General features: G+C 41.3%; 1 protein-coding gene across 1 annotated transcript in view; it reads right to left on the bottom strand.

Annotated features, from left to right (window-relative positions):
* KCNJ3 (potassium inwardly rectifying channel subfamily J member 3) overlaps window positions 1–22204 on the bottom strand; it is a 188965-nt gene extending 166761 nt beyond the window's left edge. Inside the window, exons 1-2 of the mRNA XM_065413244.1 lie at window positions 21518–22204; window positions 7691–7907 (exon numbers count right to left, since the gene is read on the bottom strand). Coding sequence (XP_065269316.1) covers window positions 7691–7907; window positions 21518–22204 — 904 coding nt within the window. The remainder of the gene's footprint in view (window positions 1–7690; window positions 7908–21517) is intronic.
* Window positions 22205–25667: the final 3463 nt, after the last annotated feature.

Genomic DNA, 25667 nt, shown 5'->3' with positions numbered 1-25667 from the left:
GTCATTATAATATTGGAATGTACAGTAATTTGAACACTAAAAATTAAATTTCAAATCAGATTTAATAAAATAAGTTAAAACATTTTAATAAATGGTTTTCCCATTACAGCAAAAAGATAACGGCCCCTATCGTTCCATCAGCTATCAGACAGGATGTGGCTTGGACAGAGAAGGGTGGGAAGGTTTGGACTCTATGGTTAACACCATGCCCTGCTTTCTTCCTTCAATCCCACAGAAGAGCTTGCATGGGAATAGGTTTTGTGGGAGATCTGCTATCTGAAAGTGGGATGGGGGGCTTCTTTCCTAAGTGGCTGACACCCACACCTAGATTAAATGCAGCTTCAAAAAACACTATCCCAATCCCTTGCTTGCAACTCCTTCAGAAAAACCCTTGCTCACTTTTAAGGCAGCTGTTCTCCAAGAACACTTCCCACATTGTGGGAACTTAAAAGGGGGAAATAATGTTGGCCAGAGTAGCAACAGAGACAAATACTAGGGAATAAGAAATTTTACTCCCTTGCATATCCTCAATCATGAAATCACTGTGGTAATTAACATGTAGTAAAAAACAGTCCCTTCTACATGTGCATTTTGAGATATGGGGCATATTCCTGATTCCACTGCAGTCAATAAGACTTTTTGCTATTGAATTCAATGGGGCTGGGATTGGGACAATTGGGATTATCACTGAATCATTGCTTCTTATGTGTTCATTTGACATAGCAAAAATGTTTCATCCTTCATTACATTTAAAATGAAACATTAAACTACTAACCTTCACCTCATATTTATCATCACTGAAGATTAGTAATGGAATTCACAGACTTATCATATATATGAAACATGACCAACATCAAAAATAAAGGTCTTGAACTTACACTAAATGCAGACTTGGAATGAAACGTTGATGCTAACAAATTAAAATTACTGATCTATCAAACGTATATTTTTTAAAAGGTTAGGATTTCTGTATTCTTTTTAACAAGAAAACTTGGCATACTGCATATTTTCCACCTTTCTTTACTGCAGGAGTAAAGTTTACTGGATAATCAATAAATTGGATAATCAATAAACTCCTTCGTCAACCAAGTAAGGACTTCTATGAAAGCAGAGGTGAAAGTATTAAGCATGAAAAGCTACTCTTGGACGTCATGAAATTTCATTTTTATTGAAGGGTATTTGTTGAGAGGAGACATTTGTAACAGTTAGACAGTATTTGGTTTCAATCAGCAAAAACGTCACATTAAGAAGAAGCACACATTTTATAACAAAGATAGATAAGTAGTGAAAGTAAAAATTATCTAAACTGAGCCACAGCCTAAATAAAACAAAACAAAACTTTTCTGAACTAGAGCCCTGTGAGAGATTCAATTTAAACTCTCATCAAAGGGGAAAAAAAGAGAGGGGGAGGGGACACGCTTTGGTTCAAATTCTGCCACCAATGCCATTCACAAAAACTGCTGAAGTTCATCTGAACTTCATCAACACACATTGCAATTTTTTTCCCGTCTAAACATTCACAAGCATTGAGGTTGTTCTGTGCTATCTGTAGAATCTGACAAGGATTGATTAGGATAGGTCACATGAGGCATATCACAAGCTGTTTTCCAATATTGCCATTAGTTCCATCTAGTGTGACATGCAAACCAGGTTCATTCAAACACAAAACTTAATGACCTGATCACTGAATTTCACAAGATGTGAAAAAAACTGAAAAGAAGCTTTACTTTGCATATAATAGAAAATTAAGTTCTTGTTCTAGACAACAGGAACCATTCCAGCTGTTTGTTTAATATTCCATTGGCCTGATGCTCTTTTCAGTGTGTATATTCATAAAGAGCCAGCACATTTTAAAACTTTCATTGAGTATTCCTGCATCATTTAAGCAGTACATTGGAGGCAACTAACACTATTTTATTGATGATTCCAAATAGCCTGACAACATAGAAGACTGGGTTTTCTAAAAGCCTTTTGCCTGAAAAATCCTGCAGGGAGGATTGCAAAATTTATAAAATCCTACAGAAATCTCCACTTCCACTCTGAAAGACCTGCTAGCATTTAGAAGCAATTTCTAGCCCTAGTTGCCAACATTTACAATAATGTGTGTGTTTTCAAAAGCCAGTAAGGTGCCCTGATATGTATTTTACCACATTAAAGTAAAACAAGTTTTTATACTATACTCTTTCTACAAATATAAATAAAATGAATCTATTTCACATAATATTTACTACTAAACGAGAAAATGAGATTGAGTATATAATAATACAGTATTTCAAAGAAACCTGTGTGGTGTGGTTACTCTTACCCCTTGAATCTACTGTGCCTAACTTAAATGTTGTCTTGCCAAAACTGTCAAATTTAATTCCTTAGGAAACAATTTATATAACATTCTTTTTCTCTCATTCCTGAGGCAATCAACCCAGTCTGTATGAAATTACTGAGATTTTTCCCTAATAGTAAAGGTACATATTTAGAGGTGGAATAATACAAGAGCCAGGATAGCTAAAAGCCAACCTTGATACAGAGCTCCAATCCACTGTTTAGGCTTGTTAGTCAAGGATCATGTAAGGTAATAATAATGTACTCTCAAGAGAACACAGAAATCCATATGAAAGTGTGAGGGAGACCAAAGGGTGAAGAAATTATGTAAAAGCTAATTTTTCCACAAAAAAAGGATTCATTTGTTAACAAATTGAATTATTTCTAACATTACAAATCCTCCTGCAATAACAAGAATATTTCTGAATATTATGATTCAGCAAACATGCATGTAACAGTCGAGGATGTAGTCTTCTTTTCTATCAGAGATACTGGTATCACTTTATGATACCTACAGTTTATAGCGCTCATCCTAAAAGATGTGAATCATTAGGTTAGCAGGACAACCCACCAAGATACAGGTCAAGAAATCTGGTGAGCTTTAAATTGAGGGAGGGTTCTGAAAGTTTGAGAGGGTTTCCAGTGGAATCATGTTTTGGGAACCTGCAGGTCACTGAGAGATAATTTCATGGACGAAGGAGTGAAGTCCATGCCTGCCAATCCTACAGAAGGCACCAAGAACAGCAATGTTTAAACAGGGACCATAAAGGGAATTGTCTCAGACATTCCAATATACCCGCTTACACTAGCACTGTTTGTCTTCCTACACTCCCTTAGGGCCATCATTGTTCAGCAAGGCACAAAATGTCAGTTTGTTGTAAGTGAGTATATTGGGCTGAGGCTTAGGGACCAGTTCACCCAAGAGTGTTGTTTGCCAGAAGGCCACTTCTTGCTTAAAGGCACTGCTCCTACACTACATGAGGGAAGAAGCAATTAGAATAAGCCCCCAGATGATACACTGCTGACAAGGAAAGCTGCCCAAAACCCACAGCAGAAAAAGCTCTAGCCAGGCTGAGTCCTGTGAAGGAAAAGTGGCAGGTTGTTTCTTCACAACCCCCATCCACCTGCAGGTATGTCCTCTTGCGTTACTAGTGATATTATAGCCACTAATGTAGCTGGGAGTGGAGCTGCTGCCTTTCACCTATATCCTCCTTTCTGCTGTTACATTACATTCAGCAAAATTTAGCAGGCATGTGTGTTAGTGGGAATGGCATTTCTCCAAGGCCACCTCATACATTTACTGCTATATGTGTCAACGCCAACCTATACAGAAGTACATCCTCCTCTTCATACCATAAAACCATTACTAACAAAGTAAGCAGTGACACAGGAAACTGCTATTTTCCTTTGGTGTCCTACTTCCACTTTGGGGCTCCATGTGATCCAGGTACACCCAAAAGCTGGGTGAGTAACGTGAACGTTGACTTTAGATGTGGCCTCTGGGGATATGTATGTTAGTAACTGGGTAACATTTTGTTGCAACTGTTATTCAGAATATACAGAATACATCACAGATTATAATTTTACTATAGGAATGTTTGTAATATACAATGATGATGTTTGTGGTTTGCAGTTTTTCATGGTTCCAGGGGTTGTTTGGCAGGAAGATTTTAATCCTTCCAGATGGGAATTATTGTTCCTCAATTCTGTATGGACTGATCCTGGTAGATGCTATACAGCTGCAATCCACTTTGCTCAGCAACTCTCAAGATCAGAATCATCAAAAGGGTTGAGCTGAACAGCTAAGGGAAGCGCTTAAGCAACTGATAAAAATAACAAAGGAGCAAGCAGAAACCTAGCTGTAGCAGTAGGTTATGCCTGAGCTGAAATCCTGCCCTATTGAAGTCAATGGGAATTTCGTCATTGATTTCAGTGAGGCCAGGAGTCTTAATGCTTGTTTGAGCTGTAGATTAGCAGATCACTTTTAACATAGATAGAAGGAGTATTTTGTAGGGTTGAAACCGGGGGGCGGGGAAGGTTGGTTTGTTTTTGGCCCTTTTTTTTTTTCTACTGAACTTTAAAATTAAAGAGTAGGTTTTATACAACCCTTACCTGGTTCTTCAAGGAGATATCCCAACCTCTCACAATAATGGAAGGTGGGCAGCAGGGCACTTAGGAATCATAGTCATCATCATTTACATCATATTAGTTAGGAATACCACTGGAATAATGGAGATACTCTTCAATGTAAGATACACTCATTATAGTAAACATACATCAAGCTGCACCTGCTGTCCAAATGTGGAGGAAAAATTCCTGCTTCAAACCATATCTGCTGGGAAGCCTCATGAAAACACATATTGCTAGTGCAGACGGAGAAATCTGTCACTTTTGTCCTAACCCATATTGTTTCCCTAGAACTGCTTTTGTACATTTCTGTATTGAGGAAATACAGTCACTCTTCCAAAGGAGTTTGGATACTACAGTTTCCTGCGTCTTTGTTATGATTCAACTGTGACCATTAGATGACATTGCAGAAGAGACATCTATATGAATAGAAGTCATAGCAACATAATTATATTTTCAAAAGAGGATCCTCTCCCTTAAAGTTATGCTCTTAAGGCCAAATGCTCTTAAGAGCTGATGCTGTCCCCAAATCAAAGCAGAAAGGGAGTTCCTCATTAGCCTCAATTTACCATATGAAGGCTGTAGGGTGTGTTGCCAAGTGTACTCCCCTTACTGAAAACATTACATCAGTAACTTCCTCGGAGCGAGGAAGAGCTCACACTGGTGAAAGATGATCCAAGGATCTCAGTTAAACTTATAATGAACACACCATTGAAAAAGGCCAGTAAATGGATCCAATAAGTAAAAAAGTCAGCGTGCAGTATTTAAGGCTATGTGTTGTGGGGGGAACCCAAATGGTGTGGAGAAGCCCTCCAAAATGTGAAAGAGGCTGAGTAGTGTTTCCTGGTCTCAGAGATCACAGAAGCCTCTCTATGTGAAAACTTTGTGGTCAGAGTGTGACAACCTTTCCACAGCATCATCAGCCCAGAAACCCAGGCAAAATAATACTGAACCAGTTAGTGTTACCTTACACAGGTAGCACCTTCCACTGTAAGAACTGACCTCCTTCCCAAGGAAAGATTCAGGAGCAATCACAAGATAAGTGAGCCTAGAAACTAGTGCATAGGAAAGAATGTCCATGTACACAGCCCTGGCTTCTGCCAGGTATGCTGAGATCCATGGGGTTCCCAGAGATTTAGAGGGGTAAGCCCTTTTCAAGGTCTGTGTGTTGGCAAATCCTGCCTTCCATCCCCAAAAAAACCTCAGAAGACAGTCTGAGTGGGAACTCTCAGTTTTTCCCAGGTAGGTGACAATCTGGTCCTTAGAGAAGATCAGAACTGGAATGTTTAAAAACAGGGCAGTTTTTAAAATGAAAACTTGTTTAATTTTTATCTTGTAGTATATTTTTGGGAAGGGATAATAGGAAGGAAAGGAAGGAAAAAACTGGAGAAGGATTTTTTTTTAAATGTAAAAGACAAGAGAGAAACTTTCTAATTTTCACTTAATCTAGTGAAAACGCAGTTTATTGTTCAATCCAGGAACATGTGGTAAATCCCTATAAGTAATATGTTTGGCACGAGAAACTAGACTACACTGCCTTTTTATTTCAGTTCTTTATTTGTATCACTTGTATTTTTCTTCTCTATAGATTCACAGTAAAAACTGTCCACAGTGCAGATGCCAAATGTATTTTGTATGAAATCAGCCCTCCCTTTTTTCTTTCTTAGTCCTCTTACAGTACCATCCTTTTCCCATTTAATTTCTCACAGCCTGCTTTCCCTGCTGCATTCCACTGTTTCTTCTCCATTCTCAAACTCTAATAGTCTAATTCTGCTTCATCTCTCACCAGTTAATTCAAGAATTGGGTTGCTTTCTCTCTGAGCTTCTCCTCTTCTATCTTCTGTTCACATTCTCTCTATTGTACTCTAAGCTCTTTCATTTTTTCATGCTTTATCCATATATATTATTTTTCACTTCGTTTATCCCACTTTTGCCTACTTCTATAAATCTCGCTCCTGATCCTGCAAATTCATGTGAGTTAGGGTTTGCAGAATAAGATCCTACTCCCAGCAGCTTATTTTTGATAATATGAAGACCATTTTAAGACTAGAATATTTACAAACATTGAATTAAAAAGGGGGTGAAAACACAGCCAAAGCAAGTTTAAAAATTCCAATGATTATTTGCAGAATTCTTTTCCCAATATCACCAATCTCTAATAAATAGCATATGCATAGTAGTTCTGTTTATATAAACATTCTGAGTCTTAGTCCTTAAGATTTTACACAAGCAAAACACTCACTAACGTTAGCAGGAGTTTTAGTTAAATAAGGACAGAGGACCTACTTCTGCTCTCACTGACTTCAGTGGAAGCTGTACTGAATTTATTCAAGGACTGCGAGCTTAGGCCCTCTGGCTTCTATCCTGCCACAACCTCTGTGCATGTTGACTCTTGTTCACATGCTCATGGCCCTATATTATTCAATATTCCATTCTCAAAAAACTGGTATTTTTTGGAACCGAAGAAGGTGTATTCAAATTACATTAGTGCGGACAATGTTCAGAATTAGAACAGTATGTTTGGATTAAAAATACAGTTAATGGCATAAATTCTTCATAAAATATACTCCCTTGTTTATGTACACAGTGTACTTTTCTCCTTTAGAAGGAATCTAATATCAAAAGTTTCTCTTTATTTTAAACATTTTCCCCTATTACATTTGGGTAGTACAAAAATATTTAAAAACAAAAATATGAACTGAAAAAATAGTAAATAGAATATTTTCCTAAATGTATTATCTCTAAATATTCTCCCATTGAAGTCATGCTTATTAGCATGCACACAAGCCTACTGGTGAGTCTGTCCACTAGTAACTCCAACACAATCATGCATGTACCTTGCAGCAAACATAAAATACATTATTCTACAGTAAAGACTGCAATGAGAACAGACCTGCATGCATCTGTCATTTATTTTCTACATTCCAAAAGGCCTGATACAGGCACAACTGAGCAGCTGAATCAATTTCTACAGATATCTACTGTTATTTTATTAGCTCACCAACCCTCTTGAGCATGCAGATGCATATTTATAAAACATACGTTTTAGTTTTCAACACAATCGCCCAAATAATATGTAGTTCACTTGAAAATAGGTGTACAGTCACCTTGTATGCATTAATGACATTCTACTACAATTGAGTAAAAGCCATTGTAAAAATCTATTTCACCTTTGGAAAAAGCAACACAATTATAAACTATATACAAACATATGTTTTGCTGGGTTGTTGTTTTTTTTACTCACCAGTTGTTTCCACGATGCCCTCTAGGATGACGACAATCTCAAACTGTTCAGTTTGCATGCTTCGCTGAGAGAGGTCATAGAAGGGGCTTTTGGCATCAATCACATGGCAGATCGTAAGTGGGGAAACAAGAAAAAGTTGATCTGCCCCTGTGCTAAAACCTACATCCAGTTCAAGTTGATCGAGAGGGAGGAACTCGCCCTCAGGTGTCTGCCGAGACTAGACAAGCATGCAGAAAAAAAGAGAAAAAAATCACCGCTAGTACAGCAATTTTCGAGACAGCCTGACAGCAATTCACATCATTGCCAACACTTTGCACTATCAATCATCTGAGACAAAATCCAAACAAATCATTATGCAGCTATGTTATAGAAAACCAGGCAGAAACCCAATGTTGTTCATACAGAACATGCATGAATTATTTACGATACACATCTTACTATAATTACAGCTCACTAACTCATGAGCTTTGGAAAAATGCCTGGCCCCAAAATGTCTATTAACACAAATTACAGAAGTGGGTGTACATCAGTGGTGGTTCTGCCACCAGGACACCTGGGGCACTGCCACACTGAAAAGTTAGGAAATAAAATCAGAGTAAAATAAATGTGCCTTTAATCCAATTCTGCAGCTCATTCACAGCCTTAATTTTACAGAACAGCTCAGTCAAAAGAAGTATTCATGCAGGGGCAGCTCCTCCCAGGATAGCTCAGGCAACAGAGTGTAAATGTGCATGTTTGACTAGGGGGCCCCAGAGAAAAACAGCAAGAGTTCATTGAAAAGCCACAAAATCAGTTGAAAGGAAATTTTAAAAGTACCCTTAATTAGAGCTCTGCTACCATCAGGCAAGTGGTTGCAATCAAGTCCATGGGACTATTCACATGTAAGGGACTACTCTCTGAGAGTCAGGGTGGCAGATTCAGGCCATTAATGAGTATCTGTGCAGCCAGAGAGTTGCATTGCCCCTCCTACAAGTTTAACCTATTGCCACTGGTGTATATATGTTAAAATGTAATATAAAACCACTGCATGCTACAGAATGTATCCAGAAGACCAAAGAGTCACAAGGCCACATATAGGCCTTCTATTATAATAAACTTATTACATAAATCTACTGCATTTAAATGTATTAATGGGCTGCTCAATGAAATACAGGTGTATGGAAGCTGATTAACAATGCTTAATGGCAGTGTAAAAGTGGGTAAAAAACGTATTTTAAAGTATTCCCTTAAAAGATTTTACTCTATAATAACTACATAGTGTGCATAACTGCATAATCACAGAGTAGAGAGTGGTGTTTGTTGTTGTAGTTAATGGTTGTCAACTTCTTTCCTATAAGCTGTATTTGAAGAACCTCATAACAAATCTGTAAAAATATTCTGAGCTGAACGTTGAAGTTCAAAGTCTCAGCTCAAATAAACCTTGTTTAAAAAAATCAGCATATTTAAGTTAAACTTTGCAGGTCATTATTATTTCAGCACCTGAACTAGCATCTGTATAATCTCAAGCGCACTAGCTAGGCCTGCCACCAAAACACCACACCCACACTGCCCTTCACAACACAGTCCTGGAGCCTAATTCTATTGCATGCAAGGAGTATGGAGTCCTCTTTCCTTGTCTCATGCAGCATAACCATGGCAGTTCTGCAGTATTAGGAACTTCTGTGTCTCTTAAGAAGCTGGGTAAATGTCACCATATCTAAATGTACACTGGTAATTATAAGTTGCAAATAAAGCCTGTGGGGTTTATTATTATATGATGTATAGATTCTCAGGGCACTTCTACACTGCCCTGCAGTTCAGACTACGGTGGCCTGAATAGCAGTGTACACCGAAGTGCTACACTCAAACTCCCTCATGTGGATGTCGCAGGTGTGAGTGAAAAGGTTCCTCGTTCACATTAGTGTAATACAGTTTGAAGAGGATTACATTAATATGAACTAGGAACCTTTTAGTTTGCGCCAGCAGCATCCACACAGGGGAGTTACAGTGCAGCACTTTGGTGCGCATTGCTATTCATAGCCCCATAGTTCAAACTGCATGGCAATGCTGACAAGCCCTTCAATTTTTCTCTATGCTTTGTTTTATATTTAAAATATATCACAAGACTAACACAAACAGCTAAAACTGCCTTTTATCAAAAACAGGTCATATGTCCTCCTTCATGTTATTCTTTTGCATGACTCTGTTTGTTAGTGAACAAGGGAAACAGGATGCAAGCTTTCTAGGTTTAATGTCAAGTCATTATGAACGCTATTTGGTAGGTAGCAGAATTGGAATATCAAAGGCAATTCTGCAAATCAAGCTTCAAATGGAATCTATTTTAAAGCAGTTTGGAAAAATTCACAGATTTCAAAATGTTGATGACAACTGCCACTTTTTTTTCCCCATTTTTGATCATCTTAATCTACCTGTATAAGGCAGCAACATTACGGTTTTTTTAACCAAACCTTCCGAGTTTTACACTTCAAAAAAAAAGGTCATATTTTATGGCTGTAACTATAAAGATGAGAAATATCATTCCAGTGCTGTGAAAGACACTTTTTAATCTGATTTAATTGAAACTTTTGCTTTATAGGCTACATTGTGTGTCTATTATTCAAATGTACATATTTCAAAATTATGGGGAAATTGTTTTTCTTTCAGTTACAGTAAGCTTAGGTATTGTAGCAATTATTGGTTAAAATACTGCAGACCAGAATGTGATTTTCCACTTTGTTTATTTTGTCCATTTGACAGCATTTTGCGTACAGTCAGTTTTACTGTTTCACATGTGATCAGGCCCTTGTCCTACAATGGGCTCTGCATGGACACAGCACTCCTCTTGTGCAAAGGCAGGTTTGGAGCGTTAGCTTGTCAGTTTTCTTTCTGTTTGTGAAAATTATTTACTCTGCAACAGAGGATGGGAGGAAAAATGTTTTGTTTTTTGTTTTTTTAAATAGGAAAATGTGATGGTAAAAACCACAAAAATTAGCAGAGGGATTCAAGGGCAGGTATAGAATCAGAAACCACTTTTAGCACATTTATTAAAATTTGACTAGATTTCAAGTTTATGGTACTCATTTAAGGTTTGTTCTGGAAAACCTTTTTGATGAGTCCTTACTCACACAAGTAGACCCTTGGCCTTACTTTCATGAGTAAGAACTCATGTGGCTACTCACATGTATACAATTTAAATTTAAGCAAGACCAGAACACTTTCAGATTAGAAATGAGGTGCACAATTTTAAAAGAGAGGGTAATTAACCATTGGAACAGCTTATCAAGGGCTGTGTTAGATTTTTCGTCACTGGACATTTGACAATCAAGATGTTTTTCTACAAGATATGCTCTAGTTCAAACAGGAATAATTCAGGGAAGTCCTAACACCAGTGTCATACAAGAGGTCAGACTAGATGATCACAATGGTCCCTTCTGCCTTATAATATATGAAGGAATCTTCCATTTTATTTCCAATTAGTTTTAACCTCATAAATTACCAGGTTATAAAGAGAAAATTATCCTACCTTCAATAACTAAATACAACAACTTTATGTACTTAATTTCATCAAGTGGCTCGGGCAATAAACTGAGTGAAATGCAAATGATTTGTTAATATAGCCCTGATCTCGCACAAAAATTAAATCTTTATATAATTTTTGGATTACTAATTTACATATGATGTATAGTAACAAAGGACACTTTGCAATTCTGTTACCATATATCATCCTCCTTCTTCTCTTCCTATTGACTCAATACACCTTCTTTCCTGCTGCTCTGCCATATTTTTCCCTTCTTCTCTCCCACCTCCTGCTGTTGCTCTGATTCTTTATTTCCCTTTCTTAGTGCTCTGACTATGCTGGCTAGCACAGATCACTGTAGCCTTTGCTGGTAACCACAATTTATTGTTGACTTTACTTTATAAAACAGAGAAGTTATTTTCTCTAAGTAAAAGTGAACTACCGGTAAGTCAAAAACTGGCACATCTGCCAATACCAGCTTTTGATATAAGTGACCAAAATGAAGTTTCTGGTTTAAAGTAATATTGTAATACTTTTTTAAACTATTCATTGCTGATGTAGGCCAGATCTTGCATGCAACTTTACTAACATGGATAGTCTTATTTAAATCAAGGGGATTACACACACTGATAGAGTTACATTCTTAAATGTTGGCAAGATCCAGCTTGTATTATTTCCTCTAATTATGTCTTTTGTTATTATAATTCAGAAGGCATCTGTAATTAATTATACTGGGACTGTAAACATTTACAAAAATAAAACTGTATCTGCATATATTTAAAGTGTGTATGTGTATATACACCTCTACCCCGATAGAACACTGTCCTCGGGAGCCAAAAAATCTTACCGCGTTATAGGTGAAACCGCGTTATATCGAACTTGCTTTGATCCGCTGGAGTGCGCAGCCCCGCCCCCCCGGAGCACTGCTTTATCACGTTATATCCAAATTCGTGTTATATCAGGTCACGTTATATTGGGGTAGAGGTGTATATATATATATATATATATAGATATGTACACATGTGCCCTTGGATTGTAGTGTTGATGGTATTATAGTCAGCATAGCAGTGAATTACAAAATCCGACCAGTTATGGTACCAGAGGAAGTCATACTGGTTGCCTTGAGAGAAAGATCCAGCTTTTAAGCAGCAGAGGAATCTGCTCTGGCGGCTGTATATTAAAAGCCTCTGAAACCAAAAGACCCTTCCAGATAGAAAGCAGAACAGAGGGTCAGAAAGGGGAAATTGAGAGAGATAGAGAGGACACACAAATGAGGAATTCTCTATGAAATTTCAGGGTTAACCAAAATGGGAGCAGTGGAAGAGCAAGAACCATGAAAGCCACAGGTCCAGCACTCTGAAGCATCCGGTTTAATTTTTAAATGATAGTGCTATAATTCCATTTTGAGATTGGATACTCATGTTTTAACATAATAGTTTATATCATCATCAGAACCCCTCAGTAAAATGTTTGTTCTGTGATGTAATTGCCTGTTTATTTTTACGGTCCTCTCTCAGGATTTGGTCCTGTACATTTTAAAACTATACCAAAAATCCCAAAGCCAGTCTCTAAGAAAATCATTTTTCAGATTCACATGTAATCACAGGTTATATTTTATAGCCCTGAAGTTTTAGCTGTGAAATATGGGGGCGGGGTGAGAAAAGCCCAAGAGATTTTATTGCATTTTATTAAAACAGGATTCCAATACAACAATGAATTTAAATCCATCGTAGATAGGAGTGAGTGAGTTGCCTCTGCTATCACATCCTACCACAAAACAATGAGCTTTATGTAAATATATCAAATCAAATTAAACATCTAAAACACATCTGTACAAATAGCCTTATCTGTGCTTCTCAAAGGAACACTGTTTTTGCCAAAAACATACAGGTGTGCCACCAGACATTTTTGGAAGGGAATTGTTTTTGTTAGCAGTCTTGTGGTCACTTCAATAATGTAAAAAAACAATGCAACTGAAAACAGACTTGTACTTAACTTGGTGACATGGTTACAACACGATGGCATATAAATCAATAGCTGCCAAAATTGGTGCTGCTCCACTGTGTTTTGTATGCACTTTGAATAGCTGAAAATACTTTGCATACAACCATAAACTTCAGTTTATAAGCAACACAACCTGCCTTAAGCACTTAAGGTGGGGCACGGAGCTACACAAAACTCAAAAGTCGTGGATGAGGGTGTGTGTGGGGGGGGGGGGGAAGAGGGGGTGCATGCTGCAGAAAGTCTGGGGGATGTTAAGGTAGCTAAGATGGGTGCTGAAGGCTGTAGGGCAGTGGTTTTTAAACTTTTGTACTGGTGACCCCTTTCAAATAGCAAGCCTCTGAGTACGACCTCCCCTTATAAATTAAAAACACGTTTTTATATATTTTACACCATTAAAAATGCTGGAGGCAAAGCGGGGTTTGGGGTGGAGGCTGAGAGCTTGTGACCCCCCATATAATAACCTCATGACCCCACCCCCAGTTTGAGAACCCCTGCTGTAGGGGATAGTTGGTTGCTGCATGGAGCTGTCTGAGGTAAAGCTGGGCTTTTCCCCTCACCTTCTGCCACTGCCTAAACCCTCCCAGTGGCATCTCCCCCTGGATCCAGTAGGGGAAGCCAGGAAGAGAGTAGGTATGGAGGCCTCCTGGCTGCCTGCTTGGCAGGTTATACAGCAGCCCTTGGTGGCCAGCAGCAGCAACTCCTATAACCCTGATGGACAGGAGATCTCAGCTGAGCTACATCACAACAAGGGGCAGCTGAATGAGAGTGCAGTATTGCCACCTCTCTACATTGTATCATAACTAGCAATTCAGGGGTGTTCACTTACCTCTCTCATGAAAAAATAATGAAAGGTTGACATTGACAACATATTAATTTTCATAAATATTCTAAATGGCCACCATCTCCTATTACTGCCAGTGGGGCTGACGCCAGCTAGATGGCCACCATTTCCCTACAGTCCAGATGTATGTGGAAGTGAGGCTGTCCTTAATAAAGGCTATGCTCAGGGGGAACAGGGGGGGAGAAAAGGAGGCAAATTTAGGAGTGGCAGAGGGAATGGGGAGAGGAGGGAGGTTGAAGAGGGTGCAGAAAACAGCGATGGGGTGGGAGATGGAGGTATCAGATGGCAGCTCTCCCAGCCTGGTGGTAGCGGTGGAAAAGGGGAGTCCTCCCAAAGCAGCCAGGGGAACGCAGTGTTGCTTGGGATCCAGACAGAAATCCTGGGGGGCAGCAAGGCAATGAGGGGGAGAGCTGAAAAAGTGGTGCTGCTGGGTCCAGGGAAGAAGAGAAGCATCAAGGCAGAAGGGAGTCAAGACATTAAAAGGAAATGTCTGGAAGTTGCCACAGCTTAGGGGTGAGGAGATGGTAAGTGGAGTCTCCATCTGAGCAGCCAGGAAGAGGCATGCATTTTGTGTGCATTAAAGGTTGACTTTTCAACCTGAAACTATCTCACACACATACCCAGAAGAGTAGAGGGGAATTAAAAAGTCACAGACAGACTAAAAAAAACATGGTTTAATGATGTTTCTAAAAATCTCATGATTTGTGGGGCAAATCTCATGAGGTTTTGAGCTCTGCTTCATGATTTTTGATCTTGAGAGGGTTCAGCTCAGGATTTTTGATTTACTGAGATTTCCAGGATATTCTCAGTATTCTCCGATGCATGATACTTCATAGTCTTGCAAACCTCTTGATGCTTTACTGCATTATATGTACATCCCAAATAAGGAGTAGTATGTAATAGCACCAACCCATGAATAGAGTCAGGAGCATCCCGGTTGTACTGGAAGTGGGGAGCAATTTGTTGCACCCTTTCAATACATAGCATGCGCCCTCCTCCCAAGTGGTCGACCAACTCAGTAGGCTGAAGGAGCAAGAGCCATGGTTCTACCCATTCCCTGTCCCTCCTCAGCCACTTGTCCTAATGGATCAGCAGCTGGTCAATGGAGATAAAATCATGATTTTTAAAAAATAATGTAAAACGTGACCTTTAAAACATTTTAAATAATGATTTTTTTTTAAATTGATTATATTTAAATCAGATTTTTTTATTTCCATGTTTCTAGTTCTTTACCTTCTTACCACTTTAAACTGCTAATGTAGATGTTTTGTGGTTGTTTCTTTAATTAGTTTCCAAACTGGGTGTAGTGTTAGTAGAATTTTGTTAGTCGTGGTAGTAAATGTTAGTGGAATTTCAGATTTACATGGAGATTATTATTTTTTTTTTTTTACTAATAAGTGTCACACTTAAAATCCTCATCTGTAGTGAAAAGGAAAAGTCCAAGGGTTCAATGCTGCTCTTATTATGAGCAAAACAAATTCAGACACAAAACCAATAAGCGAAAAGTCCATGTTATATCTGCCACTTTCTGATACATTAAACTTCCACAAGTCAAGAAGGCTGAAATACTTAGACCAGGCTATATTTCTCTATCAAGATTTGCAGTTTGAAGTCAATGGGACTTGTGCTCCTAAGTCACTTAGGTGCTTTGGAAAATCACACCCTCAGCTCCCTAAATATGGGTTTAGGATCCTAATTTTAGGCTCCTATTTTTGAAAATGTTGGCCTATGTGCATAAAAAAAGTTCACCAATAACTGATAATATATTGAAAGTCTAAATAACTTTTCATTGTTAATGCTGAAGCTCTTTTATTCTGACATGACAATATTTTATGCTACGAAGACTGGTTTTAATAAAAATGCAATTTTAATGGCTACTGCTGCAAACATTTTTGCACATGCTTAAACTTTAAGCACATTATGAGTCCAACTGAAGTATTCATAGGAATAAAGTTACCTATCTACTCACATGTTTCCAGGATCAGAGCCTTAATTTGCATTTTTAAAAACCCAACATTTATAATCTAGTTCATCATACATTTTAATATGATGTTACAATGACATTTTCAAATTTGCCTGACGAAGCCTGAGGCTAATTTATTATTAATAATAAGGTCTTCTATAGTAGTGCCTTAAGAATGAACTAAGAATGGAGCCCCATTGGGCTAGACACTCTACAGAGTAGCAGACAATCCCCATTCCAAAGAGCGTACAGTGTAAATAGACAAGACAGATACAGAGTGAGGGAAAGAGTATAACACACAAACAGAGTGAACAATGTGACGGTGGCAAACATGTTAGCTCCACAATTTTTTTTCGGGCGGAGGGAGGGGAAAAAGGGGGTTAGGTTTAGGTAAGAGGAATAAACTGAAATGGAAAGAAGAGTGAAGGGAGAGGGAATATTCAAAGGAAGGAGAGAGACAGGGCAGGGGAGAAGATAAGAAGTGCAGGTGTGGATTGAAGCGGAGGTGAAGCAATTGTAAGGGAGGGGAAAGGAGAGGGTTAGAGCAAACAGCCACTCAGCACGTGGCAAAGAACATCTAGTCAAAGCTGTAGAATGTTCTGTGGGTGTCCAAATCATGATATGAAATGAAATCACTCTACCCTGCATATGATGTTCATCACTGTGCTCCCCTTGGTACCCTGAACTAGGGTCAAGATACCCCTAATGTTACACTACAGAATCTTTACATTTCACAGCTGTGATATAATCCATTATTCCACAAGAGGTCCTACCAAAGTCAAGGTGCTACTCAATCTGAACAAGAGTATAAGAGTCTGGCCCCTACATTATTTTAAACAATAGGATTGTAGTTTGCAAGTGATCTCAAATGAACTTTATGATGATGGGCAGAGTTAACCAGAGAAGACTCGGAAATATATATTTATATATTTGAGGCAGAGGATAGGGAGTGGGGAGATAAAGGAGTCAACAGAAATGACATGGTTTTCACTTTTGTCAAAATTCTTCAAAATTTTTGGAGTTTTGTCAAAAAACCTCAAAACCAAACATTTTCCAGAACTTTTAGTTTGAGTTTTTTGGGGTTTTTTTCAGCAAAAAAACAAAAATATTTCAACAACTTACATTTTTGTGAAAAATTCTAATTTGTTGAAAAAGCCATTTTCCAATCAAATGAGCGTCTTAATAGAAGGTTTTCTTCAAACCAGCTGTAGAGATAACTTTGAAAATCCAATCTTATTACTTTGTCTTGGGATAAAACAATGTTTCACTAACCTCTAAAATGAATGTCCTGTGTTCCTCAAACAAAGAAAATCCAACATAGGTCTCACAAATCAGTGAAAAATTTTCCAAGTACTATACTGGAATGGAAAACTTTTTTAAAAGACTATTTACACATTTCAGTACTCTTTGTTAACGTTTTCCTTTGCCTACAAGATCACTCTCACTGCAGAATTTTTTTGTCAAATAATTCTATCTAGGAGCCAAATTTTGTCCAGCATGCTCTGGGCTCAGCTCCCAGAACCTGCGCATGTTGGACGATCCATGGTGAAGAGAGATTCACAAACTTTTCAGAGAATACCCTGCAGAGCTAGTTGGGGTCAGTGTACATAGCTTCTAGCCATTTTCTGGCCCCTAACTTACCCTTCTCCTTTAGCTCACTCCACACACATATCCCCATCCTCGCAGAGAGCTCTCCACCAGGTCTGAAAAATTGAGGAAGGACACATTTCCACAAAGCCTAGGGAGACATGTGTGTGGGGAGAGCACCCTCTATGCATGTCAGCTCAGGGACACAATCCAGTTCAAAATTACCATAATGCACAAACTCTCATACTGTTACTGTTTGTGTGGCACAGTATGCATGAACATTCTAAAGTACAATTTTTAATATAATGCCTTTAATTGTAGCCTGGTTTTATGTGATTTTATTTCTACATATTACGATGCATTTGGTGTTTTATTTAAATTGATACTAACACAAGTTTCTTCACAGAAATATTTATATTCAACAAATTTGCACAATAAATCTCACTCATGGACTGGCTCACTCTTCCAAACCAAGCATAAAAAGTGATTATAGAGTCATGCACTCAGATGTGTAATATTTGCTAAGTTTTGTGAAATCATGGCAAGTTCTAAAAGCAGCTTCAGCTTTTATAACCCTTTGCAGGGGCATGCCAAAATTACACAAAGGGAGAACTTTTTAATTCACAGAGCAGCATTGTTATTGAAATGTACCACAGGGCTGAACGCCTTAAAATAATTAAATATAAGGTAGACTACTGATTTTAGCCCAGACCTCTAACTGGACAGTAGAGCCTAATAATGTAAAGCAGTTCCATGGTTTATTTTGCTGCCCTCTTAAGTTTAGATGAGCACCAACCTGGTTATTTCACACATAATTTATTTTAGTAATTTAAACTACTGATAATAGAAAACAATCCCCTTTAACCAGATATGGAAAATATATAACTAAGGTCTGATTTCGTTATCAAAAATATCTAAAATAGCTGCCAAGGGGGGAAAGTTAGAGTACCTCCCTTAAGTATTTCAATTTTGATCTATGGAAATTATCCTGGCAAGGTAATAAAGAAGCAACTTAATTTCTATAATTTCTTTAAATTTTTCTATCCTATGATGCGTATGAAAAATTCACTGAAGTTGAGGACAATGTGTGGGCTAACACCATATTTGGACGTTAGACTTTACTGTGAATTAGGACGCAACTATGGACCTGGTTCTCCAAATACTACTGAAAATAGAGAATAATCTCATTTGGAAGTGTTTGTTCAGGTCCAAATCCCACAATCCTGCCACTGAATCCGTGTAGTGAGACACTTGTACTGGTGCTCATCTGGATAGGCAGTGTGCACCGTTGATGGGTCCAGGAGCAACAGGGACACCCCCACAAGTGGGGGGAGAGGGAAAGATCTGAAGCAGGAGCAACTGGGGCACCGCTCCTGCACTTCCCCAGGTTCTCCCTCCCCATAGCATGTGTGTATGGGAGAGGGGGAAGGTGCTGCTTCTTTCTCATTTCCCACCCCCATTCCCTGTGCTGTGGGGCGGGGGGAGGGGCCTGTCCTGCCTACTACTGCTGCTGCCATTGGACATAGAGGGTAGGGATGGGCCAGCTGATTATCTCTCCCCTACGGGGCAGCAAGAAGGTGGACGCTGTGTCTGTTTGGTGCTTGGGAGCAGCCATGTTGGGCTCTTTTCCAGGCCCACCCTTCTCTAGTGAGCTAGATCTCTTATGATGCCAGGAAAAAGCTGATTGCCAAGTTTTCTTCGGGCTCTGGAAGGGATTTTTCCCCCTATGACAAAACTGTCAAATTTCTATGTGGGATTTTTCACTTTCCAGCCATCATCCTGGAGGTCCAGATTTAGGGTTTAAATAACATCTGTCATGACTTTAAAAGTTTCTAGTACAGTTGGTGGGCTCAAAAGGGTCCAAAGTGAGGTCCATGTAACCCAAGGGGCTGCTTGGGCAAGGACCCCAAGCATAGCATTGCACGATAAAGGGGTACGCTCCCATGTCTCACACACTGTGAGGTCTCCTCATCTCTTCTACCTCCTGCATGGAGGAGGGGGGAAGAGGTTGGGACCTTGGCTTCCAGTCAGGGTTCCTGGGCAGGCCGGAGTGGGCATTGCCCTCACTTCCACCCTCACGTCTGCCAAGCTGGAGCCATTGACGACCAGTTGAAACCTTCTCTAGAATAGCCCTGCCAGGTAATTTACAAAGTTTTAATAAAGTTGCAGCCTCCACATTTAACCATACTGTGGCATATATGCCTCATTGTTTGGAAATCAATGGGACTCTGCTAACACTTTTCAAATTGCAGGATTGGGGCCTTATTTAAAACTATGGAACTGCCATGATTTTAAAGGACTTCCACAGGGGTAATTGAGAGCAGAATTTGGCTTGGGAGAGGGGGAATACCTTAACCTTTGTTACCAATAACGCTCGAGAATATTTAAAAAAATGTTTTTAGTTTTCAATATTTTAGTGTAGTGAATATCCATTTTCTAGAGGATAAGTATTTATAATCAAATTCTAGTCAATTTCATTTGCAGACTACTATAATCTAGGGGCTTCATCCAAAGCCCACTGAAGTAAATGGGAGTCTCTCCGAATGGATTTTAGATCAAGCCCTATAAAAATACTGAAATGTCTGAGTTGCAAACTCTTCAGGTTGATATTTTAAAATATGTACTGTTTACCACAGAATTTTTCTTGTAGAGCACCATAGAAATATTTAAATTGTTTTTAGGTTTTGGACCAAATTTGACTTGAATCTAAGTTTATTCTAGATCATGTAAGGATGTTAAATTATATTTAAAATGTCAGTATAATGGTCAGTTTTCCTTACAAATCATCTATACAATTTTAAAACCCACTATCTTGAGATTAGGCCTCCCATGAAGTTAATGAACTATATGCACAAATCTCCGTGACTGGCCCTCAATATTATTCAAAAAAAGATACACCAGAAAATTAACAAAACAAAAACAAAAGTTAAAACAATAACCAGAGATTCTGAATGGAGATTGCTTTCTTTAAAAATAGACCCTGTTTACTTAACAGCTCAAAATGTAGGCTGTATAATGTTAAGGGCAGGAATCTACCTATTCTGTCTATAAAATGCACACATATTACGGTGCTGAATAGACATAATAACCAAACTGGAAATGTGTTGACAGCAAACTATAGTGTAAAGAGTGCAGAGACCAAAAGTTAAAGGCCAACTGTAGAAAATACTCTTGTGCTTGCAAGATACTCCAAAGATTGACACACAAAGAAGCAAACAAAGAAAAATGTTGATTTAAAAAACTGACTTGGATGGAGGAGAGTTTAAAAGTTAACTCTGACTTGGGAATCTAATGCTTTGAAAATGAAGATGATTGAATGAAGATGAATTCTGATAGAGTGGGAATGCAAGAACTCTGGAGAAAGAAGAGGAAAGTGGAAATTGGAGAGCTCAGAAGGAAGGTGATGGAGCTGAGAGTGCTGTAAAGAAAGAGGAGAAAGGAAGGAGAAGCAGAAAAAAGATAATGGAAAAGCTCTGGAGAGAAGAGGAGGAAGGTATTGAAGTCGGAAGTGGTAAGGTGGAGAAATCATCTTGAATGCTCTCTGGAAGAGGTGGGAAAGTAGAAGGGGAGCTGAGAGTGGTCTGGGGAGAAGGAGGTTGGTGAAAGTGGAAGAAAGTGTGAGTGCTTCAAGGGAACGGGGAAAGGTGCAGGAAAAGGTCAGAGAATTCTGGGGAGAGGGTGAAGGGTGAAATGTGAATGCTCTGTGGAGGAAGAGGCAGCATGAGGACTACAGGAAGCAGTGGAATGTGCAGGAGGTGTTAATGCAGAGGAGGAGGAAGAGATGGTGTGAAGGTTCTGGAGAGAAGAGGAAAGTGAAGGAGGAGTTGGATGGGCTCTGCGAAGGAGACAGCAGCACAAGAGCTGTACGGAGAGATGAATGGTTCATGAGGATGTTTGACCGCCAAGGAGAGGGCAAGAACAGGACCATGAACTTACTTTAAGTAGCTTGCAGCGGATCTGCGCGGAGACCATGTGGCTGTTGCGAAGGTTGCCTACCCTGAACATAAGGGTAAGTTTGCCGTCCCGCATGGAGATGACAGCATGCTCACTGAACATCAGTGTCTCTGCCCGCTTCTTAGGCTGGGACATCTTGATAAACATGCAGCCAATGAGGAAGGCATCCACGATAGAGCCCAGGATGGACTGGAAGAGGAAGAGGATGATACCCTCGGGGCATTTGTCAGTGATATAGCGGTAGCCGTAGCCAATGGTAGCCTCAGTTTCAATAAAGAACAGGAAGGCAGAGGGGAAATTGTAGACATTGGCCACACAGGGAGTGTAGTTATCATCATGGGCTTTGTTCAGATCACCCCGCATGTAGGCGATGAGCCACCACATGGAGGCCATGAAGAGCCAGGCCACAGTGTAAGTGAGAATGAAGATAAAAAGATTCCAGCGCCACTTGAGGTCCACCAGGGTAGTGAACAGGTCCGACAGGTAGCGGCTTGTCTCGCTGCCCAAGTTGCCATGCTGGACATTGCAACGACCATTCTTGTCCACAAACCGCTGCCTCTTTCTTCTAGGAGCAGCTGCTGCCGCTTGCTGCTGGTGGAAGCCTGAGCCACTGGAAGAGGTGGTCACTACCTGGTAATCGTCCCCGAATTTCCTTCGGAGTGCAGACATAATATGGAGGGGCTAGCCAGAGTCACCAGAAAGGAGGCACCACTAGGCTTGCACAGCACAAGGGGGCGAGGGTCTGCCTCTCCCCTTCACTCTCTACTTTTCTACTCTTCTCTCTCTCCCTGCCTCTTTCCTTCCCTGTTTCTCTGCCCTTCTGCACTTTTCTGTCTCCCTTCCTCTTTCTTATTCTCTCTCCTTACCTTACCTCCTCTTTTTTCCCTTCCTGCTTCTCTCCTCACTCCCCTTTTTTCAGATGCTTCCTCTTTTTCTTTTTGCAACCCCTTACTTTCCAATCGCTCCCTATTTAACAGGCAGAACCTTCCCTTCCCTCCCCGCCCCCCTTAAAACCAGGAGCCACACAAAGACATGCAGTCCCGTTTTACCTTTGTGCAGCTCGTTCGCTCGCTCTGTATCTCCCTGATTCCACTTCCCTCTGCTGCACCTGTATGTCAGAGGGGGAAAACCGATGTATTCCGAGCAAACTAGCTGCAAAGCCTGCAATGAGAAGGGCAGATGCTTGCCCCTCTCCTCCCTGTCTTCCTGCTCCTCCACGGCGCTATCCTTTGGCGAGGACCGGGCACAAAGGCATCTCTTCCCAGGCTCAGTGCACCCCTGGTAAGGCGGGGAACGGCAGCGGCAGCCCTCCCGACCCCCTGCTCTTCCCAATCCCCCCACCCAGCAAGTGAGTCTCTTTCCAGCCGGGCTCTCACTATCGGCTGTTCAGCTGGACACAAGTCAAGCACATGGGCGGAGAGGCGATCGGCGAGCACCAGGCACCCCAATCCCCGGGAGGAGGCAGCTTCCTAGCTGCGTCTCAGGAGCTGATCCTCTCTCTCCTCAGCCCCGGTTCTGCTGCTTACAGGACGGCTTGAAATACGGGTCCCTCATTATCCCCCGGCGGCGGCTGGTAGCAAGGAGAGACCCCAGGGAGCCCAGCGCGGGTAGCTCAGCAGGGAGGACCCCTGTTGGGCTGGCAGCTTCTCCCCTTCCTCTGCAAACCGTGGGGTGGGGGTTACAGCCTGGCGGTTGCTCCCGTTCAGGTTTTTAGCTGGAACAGAAATTATGCTCCACGGGTTTTTTCCTCCTCATGCTAGCGGGCGGCGCGATTCGCGGCGTGGCGAGGCAGCGGCAGCAGCCCCGGGGGTGTGCGCGCGGCGGCGCGTGCGAGGAGCGGCGGAGCTCCGCTAGCCCCGCCTGCCCCTGCCTGCTCTGCACCTCTACTGCTCCTCACTTGGCTCTGCAGTGCCGGGCAGCACCGCCACCCCAGCGCCCCCAAAGCAACGGGCTCCCCCCAGCGGCTTCCAAACCCGCCTCCCGCAGAGGAGGCAAAGGGGCTGCGGCTTATGGCTCGCGGATCACTGGCTCGGAAGCTGACAAATTGCTGCGATTGTGGCACATCATCAATAGCAGAGGCAGCGCTCCGTGCAAATGAGTTGTTCTCCACCTAATGCAGAACATATGAGAGAGTCGCCACGTGATTTTGCCCACACGTGAGGGGCGCAAAGACCCTCACAGTACCGCAGTGGTGCGCCAGGCTCCCCAGCAATATGTTCCCTCCCCGCTCTATACACCGCCCTCCTCCCCAAATATTCCCTAACTCTCCCTCCTCTCAAACCCTCCGTCTTCCGCGCCTCACACCCCTCCGCTTCCCACACCCCAGCACTGCTCCTTTCCCTCAGGTCTCTCACCTCTCCTCACACTCCTCCCTCCAGCCCAGCCCCTTTCCCCAAACACCCCTTGCTGTGCCCCAAGCCTCTCAGTTCTCCCCCCACTGCCTACCCCTTGTTCTTCTATCCCTGTCTCCCCACACTCCTCCCACTACCCTCCCCTTCATAACCCCCGCCTCCCATTCTCCCTTCTATCTAAATACCCCTGCCTCCCTAACGCCCCTCCTCCCAGTCCCCTCAGCCAAAGCAACCCCCCACCCTGCATAGGTCCCTCCAGTTCCCCTTTGTGCCTTGCCCTCTCCAAGGTCCTCCCACCTCTCCTCTCCCAGGTTTCAGCTTCCCTCTCCTACCGATCTTGTATCCCACCCTGGATGAACTAGGGGTCACCAAATGAAATTAAAAGGCAGCAGGTTTAGAAGAAACAAAAGGAAGTATTTTTTCACACAATGGACAGTCAACCTGTGGAACTCTTTGACAGAGGATGTTGTGAAGGTCAAAACTAGAACTAGATAAATTCATGGAGGATGGGTCCATCAATGGCTATTAGGGATGGTGTCCCTAACCTCTGTTTGCCAGAAGCTGGGAATGGACGGCAGGGGATGGATCACTTGATGATTACCTGTTCTATTCATTTCCTCTGGGGTACCTGGCATTGGCCACTGTCGGAAGACGGGATACTGGGCTAGATGGACCTTTGGTATGACCTCGTAGGGGCATTTTTATGTTCTTTTCACACGCATGGGGCTGTGCATGGGCCAGCTCCCCTTCTTTCCCTCCTGGCGGTGGCGGGGAGTACAGGAGTGCCTGGGGCTGGCTCAGTCTCCTCCCTGGATCTAGTCTAGCTCAGTCTCCTGGCTGGCTCCTCTGCTATGATCTAGCAGGATTGGCTTGGGGGGGGTTGGGCCGGGTGGAAGGCCTTTCAGCTGCCCAGCAAGGAGGCAAAACAACCCCTAGAGCAGGGATACTCAGACTGAGGTTCTGGAACTGCAAGTGGCTCTTTAATGTGTCTCCTGCAGCTCTTTAGGGCACATGATACTATAACACTGTGTGGTTGAATATATAGTACGGGAGTCGGCAACCTTTCAGAAGTGGTGCGCCTAGTCTTCATTTATTCACTCTAACTTAAGGTTTTGCGTGCCAGTAATACATTTTAACGTTTTTAGAAGGTCTCTTTCTATATGTCTATAATATATAACTAAACTATTGTTGTATGTAAAGTAAATAAGGTTTTTAAAATGTTTAAGAAGCTTCATTTAAAATTAAATTAAAATGCAGAGCTCCCCGGACCGGTGGCCAGGAACCAGGCAGTGTGAGTGCCACTGAAAATCAGCTCGCATGCCATAGGTTGTCTACCCCGATATACTACTATAATGAAGGAAACAATGAATTCACAAGACTGTGTCTCTTTCTGGTAATGCTGATTGCTAATTTGGTTCCTGAAGCACTAAGGTCTGTGTATCACTGCCTTAGAGGCAGGAGGGTGCATTCCACTGAGCCCAAGGATTAAACAGTTGATGGGCAACAAGCACCCCCATGCTGCAGTCCCCAACAGTGAATTTTCCCAGCCTCCCCGCCCCCCCATGAAAGGTAAGGGGAGGGAGAGCAATACACCCCCCTCCAACATTATGCTCATGCAGTCACCTGGTCAATATACCCACAGCACAGAGACAGGTCATCATTGAGCTTTTTTACTTTTCTAATAAAAAGCTGATGTTGAGCTCCAGAGATAACACTATGGTTTGGGATTGGACTGATCAGACACTTGCTATTCTAGGGACCCATCTAGTCCAGTTGAACCT

The sequence above is a fragment of the Emys orbicularis genome, chromosome 11, assembly GCF_028017835.1.
Source record: "Emys orbicularis isolate rEmyOrb1 chromosome 11, rEmyOrb1.hap1, whole genome shotgun sequence".
NCBI classification, from domain to species: domain Eukaryota; kingdom Metazoa; phylum Chordata; order Testudines; family Emydidae; genus Emys; species Emys orbicularis.
The sequence above is the reverse complement of the archived record's forward strand: the minus strand, read 5'-3'. Positions and strand labels throughout refer to the sequence as shown.